Source organism: Tenrec ecaudatus, chromosome 1 (assembly GCF_050624435.1).
Source record: "Tenrec ecaudatus isolate mTenEca1 chromosome 1, mTenEca1.hap1, whole genome shotgun sequence".
NCBI classification, from domain to species: domain Eukaryota; kingdom Metazoa; phylum Chordata; class Mammalia; order Afrosoricida; family Tenrecidae; genus Tenrec; species Tenrec ecaudatus.
In genome coordinates, this window is record NC_134530.1 from 142,024,013 (window position 1) to 142,037,093 (window position 13,081).

Sequence of the window (13,081 nt, forward strand, 5' to 3'; positions counted from 1 at the left end):
CAGAGGGTGGGGTGTCGCTATGAGTCAGCACTGACACCTGGGCAGGGAGTTTGCTTTTGGGTCCTGGGTTAAGGCTGGCAGTGAAAGGCCACCTAGAGGGGCCTCTTCCCCAGAAATCAGTTACTGAAACCGCTATGAGCACAGTTCTACCCTGACATGGATGGGCTCACTGAGTCACAAATGACTTGGCAGCAAGTGGGTTTGCGTTTTTGTTTTCCTCTTTGGAAAAGATTTTAATGGCGGGCATGGTATTCCAATGCCCCCAGCATACTGTGCATATATATTATTATACTCTGCCTAATAATTAATGATCTACTTACATAATAACAATATGAAAGATGTTAATCATGGTATGCACATTTTTTTCAAAGGGGCCTTTATTCATTCGAGGGAGTATTGTGAATTATTAGAATTTCAAGAAGATGGGTCAGGTCTGAGAGAAGAAACTCCAGGTAAAAGGGTCTTTCAGATCCCTTCAGGAAACAGGCTCTGTCCCAGGGTACCATTGTCTTTCTTCCTTGTGGCTTGCTTTCCCTCCTGCTGTTTGGCTTGTCCTTTCTGATATTGTCCTGTTCACCCCTGCCCCCCACCCCACCCTTAAAACCTCTTACTCTTTCATTTCATGCTCCTGTTCCATATGCTATCCACCTTTGACCGATTCCAGAAATATTTAAGGAAATTGTTTGATCCTCCAGATCCTATTGAAGCGAACCAAAAGAGGCCCTGCCTCCAGCTTTAGACAGTAGGGTCTGGGACCAGCTGCTTATTTCAGCAGTCTCGTGGACAGAGAAAATGCTGTGTGTGAGCTAAGATCCTCAACTTGATTGGAAACGCTTTCATGTTAAACCTATGCAAATGTGCCCAAATGCTCCTGTGACTGCTAGTTCAGGGAAAGGTAAATGGGTATGACAATGCTTATTAATTTAAATCTATAAATGTAACAGGAGACTTTGCAAAAACGCATTTGGATCTCAGAGATTTGGAGGAAACCTACCTGCAGCGTCCTAACGCTCTGAACACTACTATAGGTGTTCATGTCTGCATTTTCCACAGCACTGTGAAGGCCAGCTGAAGCTAATAAAAATATCTGCCACCTCTTTCACACGAAATGAAATGGAGAGCGACTGTCGGGGCAAGCCGCTCTGTTGGAAATACGAGTAGGCAAAGCAGAGCAATCCATCTCTTCACGATTAAACAACACTCTTTAGCACAGGGGGAGGACAACCATGGCTTCTGGACAGTATGGGGCGCCATCACTGTTTCAACAACCTCACGAGCTATCAGCCTTGACAAGACACACACAGCGGTCAAGTGGAAATCTCCTTGCTACCCTAGTCAAGTGGGTGACTGCTGCCTCCCTTGGGCCAGGCTTTGCTCCGGAGGCCTTCCAAGCCCTGGTGCGGTCCACTACCTCTTTTAAATGCCAGCAGTGGTTGGGGCCAAGGGAGGTCAGAGAGCACTGCTCGCCCAGGCACAGTCAGTGATGAGAGAGAAAGAGATTGAGGTCGTCTCAGGGGAGATGATTTCTGCGTACCAGATACCTCTTTCTTACTGGTTGGTATTCCTACTTTTCCGTGGTGCCTAAGGTGTTCTAAATTAAGTGCCTTAGAGGTGATTTGCAAAAACGTAAAGTAAAGGTGATCCCATCATTCTATAAACAGCCTATTTTCCATTTTCTGTAAATAGAACTGGCAAGCCTTTCATCACTCTTAAAATATCACCTCCCTTGATTTCCCGCCACCTTCCCACCGATGCCTCACGTTCCTTTCCAGAATTTCTTAAAGTGACAACCCATAGTGCACCAGGGCCAGGCAGGCTCTTGGGACATGTAGATGTCACTGATTGGTCTGGGGACAGACACACCAGGACTTCTGTCTGCATGCAAGCCACAGAGATCCTGGGACAGAAGGGCAAAGCTGCTCCAGAGGCAAGGCCTTCAGCATGGAGGCTGAGATTATTCTGTTTCCTGAGAACAAGACAGGTATGATCTAGTGTACGAAGTTCACCGTGGGACACTGCCAGGCCCTTCCTGCATAACGAGCTTCAGAAAACAGGGGAGGGAATAAGCTGATGGGAAACCCTGAAACTTGAAAAATTTCTTTTGTCTTTGTGTGTGTGTTCTTCCCTATACGCGGCCTAATTTCTGCTTACAAAAGCCTTGGTTCTGACTTTGGGCAATCCTCAGAAAAGGCACTTTCACCCTCTCACCCACTATATAGGCTCTCAATAGATCTCTGGGAAGAGAATCACAAATAATTACGTCCCCTGGTGGCATACTGGTCACGTGCTGGGCAGCTAACCCCAAGGTCAGCAGTTCAAACCCAATTTCGTTGTTGGGGGAAGGCAGGGCTTTCCACTCTTATAAAGAATTCTCCTCAGAAACTCTCGGGGAAGTTCTACTCTGCCCTGCAGGGTTGCTATGCTCCCCCACGGGCTTTGTGGCAGTGAGCTTGGTTCTGATTATTGATACTTAGCCTTGAAGACCGTATGGGACAGTTCCACTCTGTCCGGCAGGATCGCCATGAGTTGAAAAGGTGGCAGCAAAGAGGTTCTTGATAGGTGGAGGCAGCGTGATCCAGTGGAAGAGTCCCGGCCCTCCATGTGGGAGACTTGGGTTCCAGAATCACCCATGTACACCAAGCACATCCATCACTCACCCACCGATGGAGGCCTGAGGACTGTTTTGACGCTAAATGGATTTTAGCAAAGTTTCCAAACTAAGACAAACAAGAGGAAAGACCAGGCAATCTATTTCCAATAAAAGCAACCAATAAAAACTCTACTGATCACCATGGTCCAATCGCACTGTGCATGGGATCCTCCGGAGCTGGGGACTGAAGTACAGCGGCTACAGCAACGTTTGATCCCAGTGCTGGGGCACTTGGGAAATAGCCGAAGATTAAGAAGCACAGCCTCTATTTAGGCGCTACAGACACCTTCCTTGTGGTGGAGGAATTTAAAGCGATGAAGAGTGAGGAGGTCACTTGGAGGACTAGGTGCACCTGAACCAAACCAACATATTTTCAGTCCCCTCACATACATATGATGGTTGGAAGGGGAAACCCCGATGCATTTGACCTATGGTATTGGTAAAGACTATTGAAAGTCTCATGGACTGCCCAAAGCAAAGAAATTTGTCATGGAAAAAGTATAGCCAGATGCCCCTTAGAAGCAAAGGTGGTGAGATTCCATCAGGAGAGTCCAGTCCCTGCAGAAGGACATTGCATTTGGTAAACAGAGGGTCAGTGGAAAAGAGGAAGACACTCAATGAGATGGACTGACAGCCTCTCAACAGTGGCTCGGACAGAAGAACAATTGTGCAGAGCGCACAGGCTGAGGCTGTGTTTTCCCCTGTCGTGCAAAGATCCTCCGTGAGGTGGAACCAACTCAAGAGCACCTGGAGCGACAACAGCTGAGTATTTCTATAGGTCTATATGCCTGCAAGGCAGTGACTGCTCCTTGCCCAAACCTCCCTGCTTCTTCCTTCTTCCAATTCCAAGCCAGGCACACTCCTGCCTGGAATACAGATTATGTACGGAACCATGGAAAAGTTTATTAAAAAATTCCCTTTAAAACCATTTTTCCAAGAACTTTTTAAAGGACCCCCTCCCCGCCGCCATATATCCTAAGCTCCCCTATGGCCACCTAACTAAGTCTGGTCAATACTACAAGGGTGACATCACTACAAATGATCCTAATAGGAAGAAGATCAGCCCAGCTGTCTGGAGTGTGGCTGTGAGAGCTGGGGCTCTGGGAGCCATCTATGGACCAAGCCGCAGCACGCACGCTGAGCAATCCGGTCCCTGACGCTGCTCCAAAGAGCCCGAGCTGTCTGAAGACGGTTCCTGAACAAAACACTCACTGCTAACTCTGTCACGCAGGCCAAGGAGCCCTGGAATATATATATATATATATATATATATATATATATATAACTTATTGTCCTCTTCCTCAATTTGCCTTCGCTCATCTTCAGATTTATAACTTAACAGGACCAAAGGGATGGAGGAGCATAGCATCCTTCCCACAGGTCGAAGGCTAGAGATCACCCCTCTCTTTGCCCTGCAATCGGGCACTCCAGTTCTAGTGGCTGCACACCCCATACTGGCCATCCTCTGGAGCCTCCTGAGAGCAGACTGTGTTTAGGATGGGAGTCCAGCATAGTGCAATTGGTGGCAGTGCTCACGGCTAACCTGAAGGTTGGTAGGGGGAGAGCACCCTGTGGTGCCATGGAAGAAAAGCTTAGCAATCTACTTCCAAAAACCATCTGCCATTGGGAACCGTACGGAGCACCACTCTGAGGCTGAATCCACCAGGTCACTACTGGCTGGTTGCCTTGGTGACAGTATTCATCAGAGACCTCAGGTATCACAGCCATCACCCATGCACAAGACCAAGGGGGTCCCCATGGTAAAGTAACTCATGGTACAAAGGCACAAAACCACCAATGCCTTTTCTTTAATTATTAGGCTAACAGCAGAACACATGGGTCACTTTGATTTTGTAAGCACCCAATCTCCAATACAAAACACTATGAATAATAAAAGATACCACTTATTAATCCATACTAGGTATCAGCTATTATACGATTTGAATAGCACTATGGCTGATCTATAGATAGAGATCTTGTGGAGTTCAAAATAAATAATGCTATCTCTATGTTTTTTCTTTTTTAAAAAAGTATTTTGTTAGGGGCTCATACAACTCTTATCACAATCCATATATACATAAATTGTGTAAAGCACATCTGTACATTCATTGCTCTCATGATTTTCAAAACATTTGCTCTCCACTTAAGCCCTTGGCATCAGGTCCTATTTTTCCCATCCCTCCCTGCTGCCCTCTCCCTCATGAGCCCTTGCTAATTTATAAATTATTATTTTGTCATATCTTGCCCTGTCCGACATCTCCCTTCACCCCCTTTTCTGTTGTCGGTCCGCCAGGGAGGAGGACACATGTAGATTCTTATAATCTGTTCCTTCTTACCAACCCACTCTCCCCCTACCCTCCCAGCATCGCCACTCACACCCTTGGTCCTCAAGGGATCATCCGCCCTGGATCCCCTGTGCCTCCAGCTCCTGTCTGCACCAGTGTCCATCTCTATTATCCCAATGAGGAAACCACGGTTGTGAGAATATAAGACTGCATAGCTTATAGGTATTTCACAGCAATGAATCCTGAATTGTTCATAAGCCTGAAAATCTTTTTCTTATACACTCCTACCTCCAGCAATTAAGTAAAACAATTTAAAAGACTATTTGTTTTTCTCTCTTCAGAACTGCAATAAAACATTCAAATGCTACCTCAGTTTTATATTAACATTAGCATTCCTTAAATATAAGCAAAACAAACAAAGACTCCCCAGCTTTGTTCCACAATCAGTTGATATCACTAAACCACAAATGGAGCAGTTACACAAAGTGTGTTTTCCTACATAATTCCACCTTTCACCAACAGTTTCCCTCTGCATGTGACCTGTGCGCCTTCATAGCCAGGGTCACCATGCGCCGTTCAGTCTGTAAACACCCAAATGACAAAGGAATGCCTGTAATGACATGTTTCTGCATAATTAAATCTCTGTAGGCCATTCCTTTTGAAACCAGTCTGATTTATTTCCCCCCTCTGGGTTGGACTTCTTCTTCAATAAAAGGGAGGCAGACCGGAAGCAACCAATCCTTGAAAGCCCACATTGAATACGCCAAGCCGGTTAGCCAGGTACAAACAATAATGGAGTTAAGAATACACATAGAGAGAAGAAATCAATCTCTCAATAAAATTAAGGTAAATGCCCCTACATATATATTTGTGCATGTATGCGTATTCCTGTATAATTTAAAGATAGACATGAGGAGGCCTGAAAAATCTGTGGATAATTTCCATTATCTTTTCATTCCAATTTTCCAGTTTTACAAGTCGCTCATGTGTATGTATACACACAATGTGTGTGTGTGTATGGATACACACACTCATATGATATGCATATTTGAATATGTATGATAATGTGTATATGTATACATAAGGACAATGTGTGTGTATATTTCAACAACGATATGCGTGTGCGTGTGCATATAAAAGATAATGGCACTTCTCCACAAGCTCTTTCAAGACCCCTTGTGAGTCTGCATCTGTACATATTTGCATGTATCTGCATATTCCTATGTGTAAAGCAGAGGAGCAGCAAGTAAAGTGGAAGACTCTCAACAAGATGGACTGAGGGGGGGAGGGGTGGCTGCAACAACGGCTCGGAAGTTAGAACCAGCGTGAGGATGGTGCAGTACAGGGCAGCATTTCCTTCCGTGGTACATAGAGTTGCTATGAGTTAGAAACGACTCCTGGGCACCGAATATCATGGAAAGCTGATCATTAGACTCAGCAACATTTTCTTGCTGAAAACTAAAGCTTAAAAGAGGCTTGAGAATGAAGTCAAAGGGAAGGTTAGAGCTCCCTCTTCCTTCCTCTGGAAGAACTTCACCAAAGGCCCTCTAGGAGGAGAGCGAAGCTATCCGACAGGAGCATCCTGTGCGCAGAGCCGGGCCCCCTACGTTAGAGTGCATGGATTGGTGGTTAGTCATTCATAGGTGGCGTAAGCGGAGGGGAGGGAAACACCGTTCAAAGCAGAAGTACTCACAGAGCCATGTCAAACTGTTCCAGCCATTTTTTCTTTAAGTCTTTTGTTTTGCAATAAAATTCTAAGCCGTTTTGTCCTTGGATATGAATGAGGTAGAAACCATAAGACCACTGTTAAAAATGACAATGATTTGGGTCAATATGTATCATGAATTAACAGCATCCATTTATGTTCTCAAATCCATCTTAATTATACCAAAAACCCCTGTAACACTGTCAGCAAGCAAACTATGACCAATCTACCGTATCACTGTCATCAATGCCATGCCTACAATCAATTCTATAGCCAATGCAGTGCTCTGTCTTGATCATGAAGGCATTAGAGATGATCAGCTCCACTGCGGCAATGCCCGGTTACGTCTCTGAGGCTGGTCCCTAAGCTATCTCTAGACACAAAAACGTCTGAATTGGTACGCTCACTTTTCCTCCATATTCAATGTTACGACTATGGACCAGCTATTAATGTGCAAGGTCTCACCTTTTTATTTTCCTTATCGGTGGTAGGGTTGTTGGCTATTTTGTACTGCTGGAGATCTATTATCTCCTTCATTTCATAGTTGTCGCCTTTTCGTTTACACACGATCACTGCCAAGTCAAATAAGAAGATGTGCCTGCGAAGACAGAGAGAGGGGAGACTGACTGATGGTAAATGGTCTGGCAGCTGGTAGGTTTAATATTTTTTCCTGGGACGATTTAATTTAGACAACCACACTTCTTTTTTTCTTTTCAGTGAAAGAAAAAAAAACAAAACAGTGTTGCTCATTGAAAATGATATGATAGTTGAGGCTATAGAACTAGGTGTGTCTTGGCACCAAACCAACTAACCAACCAACCAATTACTGTCAAGTCAATCCCACGCCTGGTGGTCCATAGGTGAAGAATGGAACTGCTTCATACAGTTTTCTTGAGGATGAGTTTGAATGGAGGCAGACAGACTACCAGGACTCTCTTCTGACCCTCCCAGATGGGCTGAGGCCACCACCCTTGTGATTAGCAGTAAAGTGCTAATAAATGGCCTCACTGTTTGTACCTCAGTTTCCTCATGTACAAAATTACCATAAAATCCATATGCATACAGAGCAGTGCCCAAGGAACAATAGAGCTAAGCCATAAAGCTTTGTTCAGGAGTGATTCTTGGGGTGTAGGCTTTTAAACGCTAAATTTGCAAGGTGATAATGTTAACTGTAATGCTGCTCTCCTGGGATGTTCCTCAATCATCAGAAGCTATGAGAGGACCGAAGTCAGTCCATTTCACAAGCCTGACACACTCTCAGCCCCGTGACTACCCCTGCTAAGTAGGCATCACCCTCATCTGTCATCTGCACTTTACTGCGTGGGAGAGATGTCGGACAATCTGCTCAAAAGGCACACACTCTTACTGAAGGCCAAGGGCAGGGCTCACACCCATCCACCTGCCAGGTGACCGCTCCGACCTTCTACGTTGCTGCCTCAGGACTTCATGGGTCAGTTGGAGAGAAACTGAGCAGTGCATGGACAAAATGTACAGCAGAGAAGTTATGGTTAAGATGTAATGTTGATATTTCTCTCTTTTTGTCTTAAAGCAATGAAATTCAGGAAAGGAAGCCTACCTTAGACACTATTATCTCTATTTTGATCTTTCCATGAATTCTCAGTGACCGATATGCGTACGCTTTCGTACACAATGATAATGGTGCTGCAGATAACCATCCCCATTGGTCTGCCGCTCGAATCACTTTCAAAGCCTCTTGCTCTCTGAGACGTGGCTTAATGGATATATGATTCCTGGGAGCAATCTTGGAGTCAGGGCATCGGAGCAGAAACAAGGGCTGATGCTGCCCCCTGCTGGCTGACCAGCTTTCTTCAAAAATTCCAGAAAATGCGCATCTCTGCCACAAAGGCAGCTGAGCGGGGTTTCAAAAAATCCAGAGGAAAATGGAATGAAAAGATAGTGCAATTTTCCCATGAACTTCTGGAAGCTCCCTTATATAATGGGTATCTGCTGTTACCCTCTACTGAACCGATTCTGAACGGTTAAATACTTCAACTATCTAAGAACCCTGGTGGCGCTGGAGGTTAAGTATTTCCACAAGGTCAGCGGTTCAAACCCACAAGCACCTCCGAGGAAGAAGGGTGAGGCTGTCTGTTCCCACAGAAATGTACAGTCTTAGAAACTCTAAGAGGCAGTTCTACTTTATCCTGTCGGCTCCCTATGAATCAGATTTGACTCCTGGAAGTAGATTTGGGGGGTTGTTGCTGTTTTTTAATAGGGTCTTCAAGGTTATGACTTTTTGTAAGTACCAAATAAACTCAAGTATAAGCCAACCCAAATCTCAGCCAAGGCACCTAATTTTACCACAAAAACTGCATTAAAAATGTGCTGAAAACCTCAGCTTATACAGGCGTACAGAGGTCACCCAGTCTGTGTGTCGTCCGAGGCAGCTCTAGGTGAGCTCGCACGGTCAGCCTGTTGGGTCGTAAGGGGACACTTCACCATGTGCGCCGCTTAGGAACTCCACGGCCTCAAAGGCACCAGCTAGACATACCGTGTACGGTCAGAGACACCTCAGAGTGCACACCTGCCAATGTCCTTCAAGAGAATCTCACTACCAGGGCCCCATTCAGACTTCTCTGTTAGGCCATTTTCAACTCTGCGATTGTAATATGCAGACCCAAAACATCAGACCACTGTGTTTTCATTTTCCGGGTAGGGGGTTGTTGTTACTTGATGTCTATTTTTCTTCTAACATACACTCTGTTAGCCTTGAAGATCTTTCCTGGCTTTGCCATGTCCTTCTGGAGAGCTCGAACAGGCCGACAGGGGTCGTCACGCGAGAGGAAAGCAGTCTGCCTACGTCAGGGAGCACGGGTTGCTTTGCCCTCCAACCTTCTGCTCACTTTCCTCTCTTTTGTCCTAGAGAAACCATTAGGCAGCAACACAGGGGGGTGTTCCTCTCCGTGCCTAGGGGCCCCTACAGGAGGTTGGAAGCCAATAAAGGCTAAAGGGCGTGTGCCAATTCAGGTCGGAAGGCAGGAGTGGGCAGTGCACTTAGGTGGGCAGTCCACCTGGATTGGCCCAAGCTAGGCCAGGTGGCTTAAATCAGCCAATGGGGTCAACCAGTACCGTTGACCACGCCTCCCAGTGGAAAGCCCTAAAAGTCATAACCTGGAGACCATGGCCCTCTTAACCACCACCCCCTGCCCCCGCCCTTGGCTGGGCCTGGTCTGTCTCTCTCTCTCCCCCCACCCCCACCGCCACCCCCACCCGCAGTTGCCACTTGTGAGGGTGCCTGTATTAGTTTACTGTATTGCCCTAAACTGCTTCTATCCTTTATAAAAACACACTTGGATCACAAAGTAGGCTTTGGTGTGAATTCTTTCTTGTGCGAAGCCAAGGATCGAGGTATTTCTCAATCCGAGAAATCTAACAAAACTGTCGTAAGGTTTTCTCAAACTTCTGATACCCAAAAAACAAGCAGATTTGTTGCTGACAAGCCAATTCCCACTTTGAGCAATCCTCGTGGGCAGAGCAGCCGAGCCCCATACCCTGCCCACGAGTGACTGCCTCAGGCTCCTCCCACGGAGCAGCAGTGGGCCAGCTGTCAGCTGACAGCCCTGTGCTTAGGCACTGCCCCACCAGGGTTCCTGGGCTGTCTAATGAGGATTACTGATTTGCTCACCTTTCCTGTTTCGTATGCTTGTCAAGAGTGGTTATTCGAATTTCACCATCTCCCTGAGGTCTTCCAAAAAGCAAAACTGGTTGGTTCTAAAAAAAAACAACAACAAAATGTGCATATCTGAGTTTGGCATAAGCACATGTATACAGATAAAAGTTTTAACAAAGGTGTGTTCTAGAAACAGCTAGCATATAACATGATAAATATTATCATTTTGCATTTTCAAGTACAGGTCTATATAATATACAAAAAAAGGCCTTGTCTTTTAAATGCCAGGGCAGAGGAGAGAATATGCATTCATTTTTGTATCACCTTAATGAGGAAGTTAGCTGCCCAAAGAACAAACTGATGGGAAGAATCCCAATCGCAAGAGGTTCACAGTGTGGGGGAAGGGAAAGGGACACTGCCCCTGCCCTCTGGGTCATCCTGGAAGCATAGAATTACAGGCACACAAGTGCCAGGGCGGGAATGACTAGGAGGCTTGCACAGCAAGGGGTCTCCTCTGCCCTACAGGACTAGGGATGGCTCCCCTGACCTAAGGTCTCAAAAATGAAAACTTGGTTAAAAATTTATAACTTGTTAGTTAAGAATTTGCAACTTATTGGTTAAAAACCATGAACAATTTCAGGGAGGCAGACAACCCAAACAAATGGCGTTAATGAATACCTGCAAGACAACGTTTTAAAGGAATGAACAAATTGATTGAAACCTATCCCTGACATTCTAATAAAGGAGACAGGCATGTAACCAACTGTACTGCAAGAAAGCATAAGAATCAATGCGGAAACAGCTGTCCAGGCAAGGTGTTATGGAATTACAAAAAGATTAAGGAAGGGAAATTATGTTCTTTGATCTTGAGGGAGCTGGGTAGGAACAACGGAAAGCCATTCTAGGCTCTGAAGAGAAGAAGTTCAGAAGGAGAATTATGCAAAGGCATGGTAATTTAAGGAGCATCCGCCACAGTAGGGTAACTACAATGTAAAGTGTGTGGGCGGTTACAGCTGTGACATCAGAAAAGAGTTGAAGGTCAGATCACTGAGGGCTTGGAGCACATCATACAGAATATGGACTAACCCTGAAGACAACAGGAAATGCTCACAAGTTAGAGAAATAGAAAGTTGGAAAATGCACCTTTTGGAAATGCAACCTCATGAAGACACTTCTATTTCTACAAGATGGGGGTGAAGGGGTCCTGACGTGAAGAAGTGCTTGTAAGAGCGAGAGCGGGAGAGAGCATTGAGGCTGCTCTGGCAACCAACTTAAACTCAGACCTTCACCCCCATCACCATGGCCCACAGTTAAGTCACCATCACCACCCTCTCTCAGCAGTTTGCAACTGTGTCTGCCTGTTTAAAAGATCTTCTTGCAATGGGAATCAGATCGTGGCATGGCCTGATTAAAACAACAACGTCCACGCACATCCCATGGCAGTCATAACACAAGCTCCACACCGCAGGTGGGCCTACAGGACTACAGCGTGCAGGTCGCCTCAGCGCCCACCACCTCCTCTGGCTCTCACTCTCCAGCCTCCCTTCCCTCCTGGCTCTCGCCTGCCCCTGGGCATGGCACTTGTGTCTGTCTTCCCCTGGATCTGTGTGTGCCTTGCTTCTCCGCAGCCGTCGTGTCCCAGTTCACATGACAAATGGCTCAGAGGATTGTTCGAACCATCTTATTGAACAAGGACATCCCATGTTAGCCTCTGATCCAGTACCGACCTTGCAGTATTGGGCTCAGCATGGCATTTTTAGCTCCTTTGTAACTGCCTGCTCGGCCCCGGAACCGCCCCTTCACAGTCACAGCCCCGGCACCAGGCCTGGGTCTCGCATGTGGCAATCCCCAGGCAAGTAGATGCATCAGGAACAAAGGAGCCGGCGCCAGTCGAGAGCATGCGTGTGGGTCAGCGAAGGCCAAGACAAAAATGGACCATGCTGAGAGCTTAGACTTGTGGGAGAAGAGGGACAGAGCTACTGGAGTGAAGAGGACAAGGGACAGACGAGGGGACCATCTGGCAGCCATGTCGATGCCCCAAAAGAGTGATTGGATCCTTAGCCTGGGAACAATGGAAAGCTGATGGGGAAGTAAGGACTGGGATGCGCTCCAGGTTGGTGGGGGGAGTTGGGTGGAAGGATAATTACATACCAGGTTTTCTATGGAGAGCTGAAACTGTTTAATCTCACGTAGGGTCTCGTTGTCTCTTTTCACTTCGTTCACATACTGGGCCAGGTCCTGCAGAACAACGAAAGAGGATGCGAGAAGCGTGCTGACAAGGCGTGGCGGGCGGCTTGTCAAGCAGAAGCACGCCACTCGTGACATTGGCAGTCAACGCTGCCACCGTCCCTTTTCAATGGGCATACAGTGAATGCCCAATCCGTCAAAACTGCACCGCAGAGGCACTTTAAAATGGTCCAGAAGGCAGCCGGGAACACCGAAGGGTCACCACCTCCCACAGTCCAGAGACAGCCAGGCAGGATGCTGCTGCTTGACAGGGGTGAGAGTGCCACCACGCAGGGCAACGGGGCCCGCTGGACCTGGAGAGTTACATTTTCACGCGGGCTAGGACAGGGCAATTGTGAAGGATTAACAGGGGCGACAGTCCCCGCACAGGAGACAACAGGTCTGCCAAGGACTACCGTATGCAGCCCCTCGGTCCCTCGGCTACTGAGAGCGGTCCCCAAGGGCGCCGGCTGGACTGTACCGGGCTCCAGGAGCGTGGGGCAGATGCGGTGAGAAACGAAGGTGCCTAGCGGTGAACTAATGCCAACGACAAACGGCCCCACTGGCCAAGTCTCTTCTCCATG

The 13,081-nt window shown here is 46.9% G+C and overlaps 1 protein-coding gene across 1 annotated transcript in view; it reads right to left on the minus strand.

The window, feature by feature from the left end:
- The window catches only part of VAV3 (vav guanine nucleotide exchange factor 3), a 405,543-nt gene that overhangs the window by 188,896 nt on the left and 203,566 nt on the right, over positions 1 to 13,081 (minus strand). The window contains exons 12-15 of the mRNA XM_075558833.1: positions 12,423 to 12,509; positions 10,287 to 10,372; positions 7,106 to 7,238; positions 6,629 to 6,738 (exon numbers count right to left, since the gene is read on the minus strand). Coding sequence (XP_075414948.1) covers positions 6,629 to 6,738; positions 7,106 to 7,238; positions 10,287 to 10,372; positions 12,423 to 12,509 — 416 coding nt within the window. The remainder of the gene's footprint in view (positions 1 to 6,628; positions 6,739 to 7,105; positions 7,239 to 10,286; positions 10,373 to 12,422; positions 12,510 to 13,081) is intronic.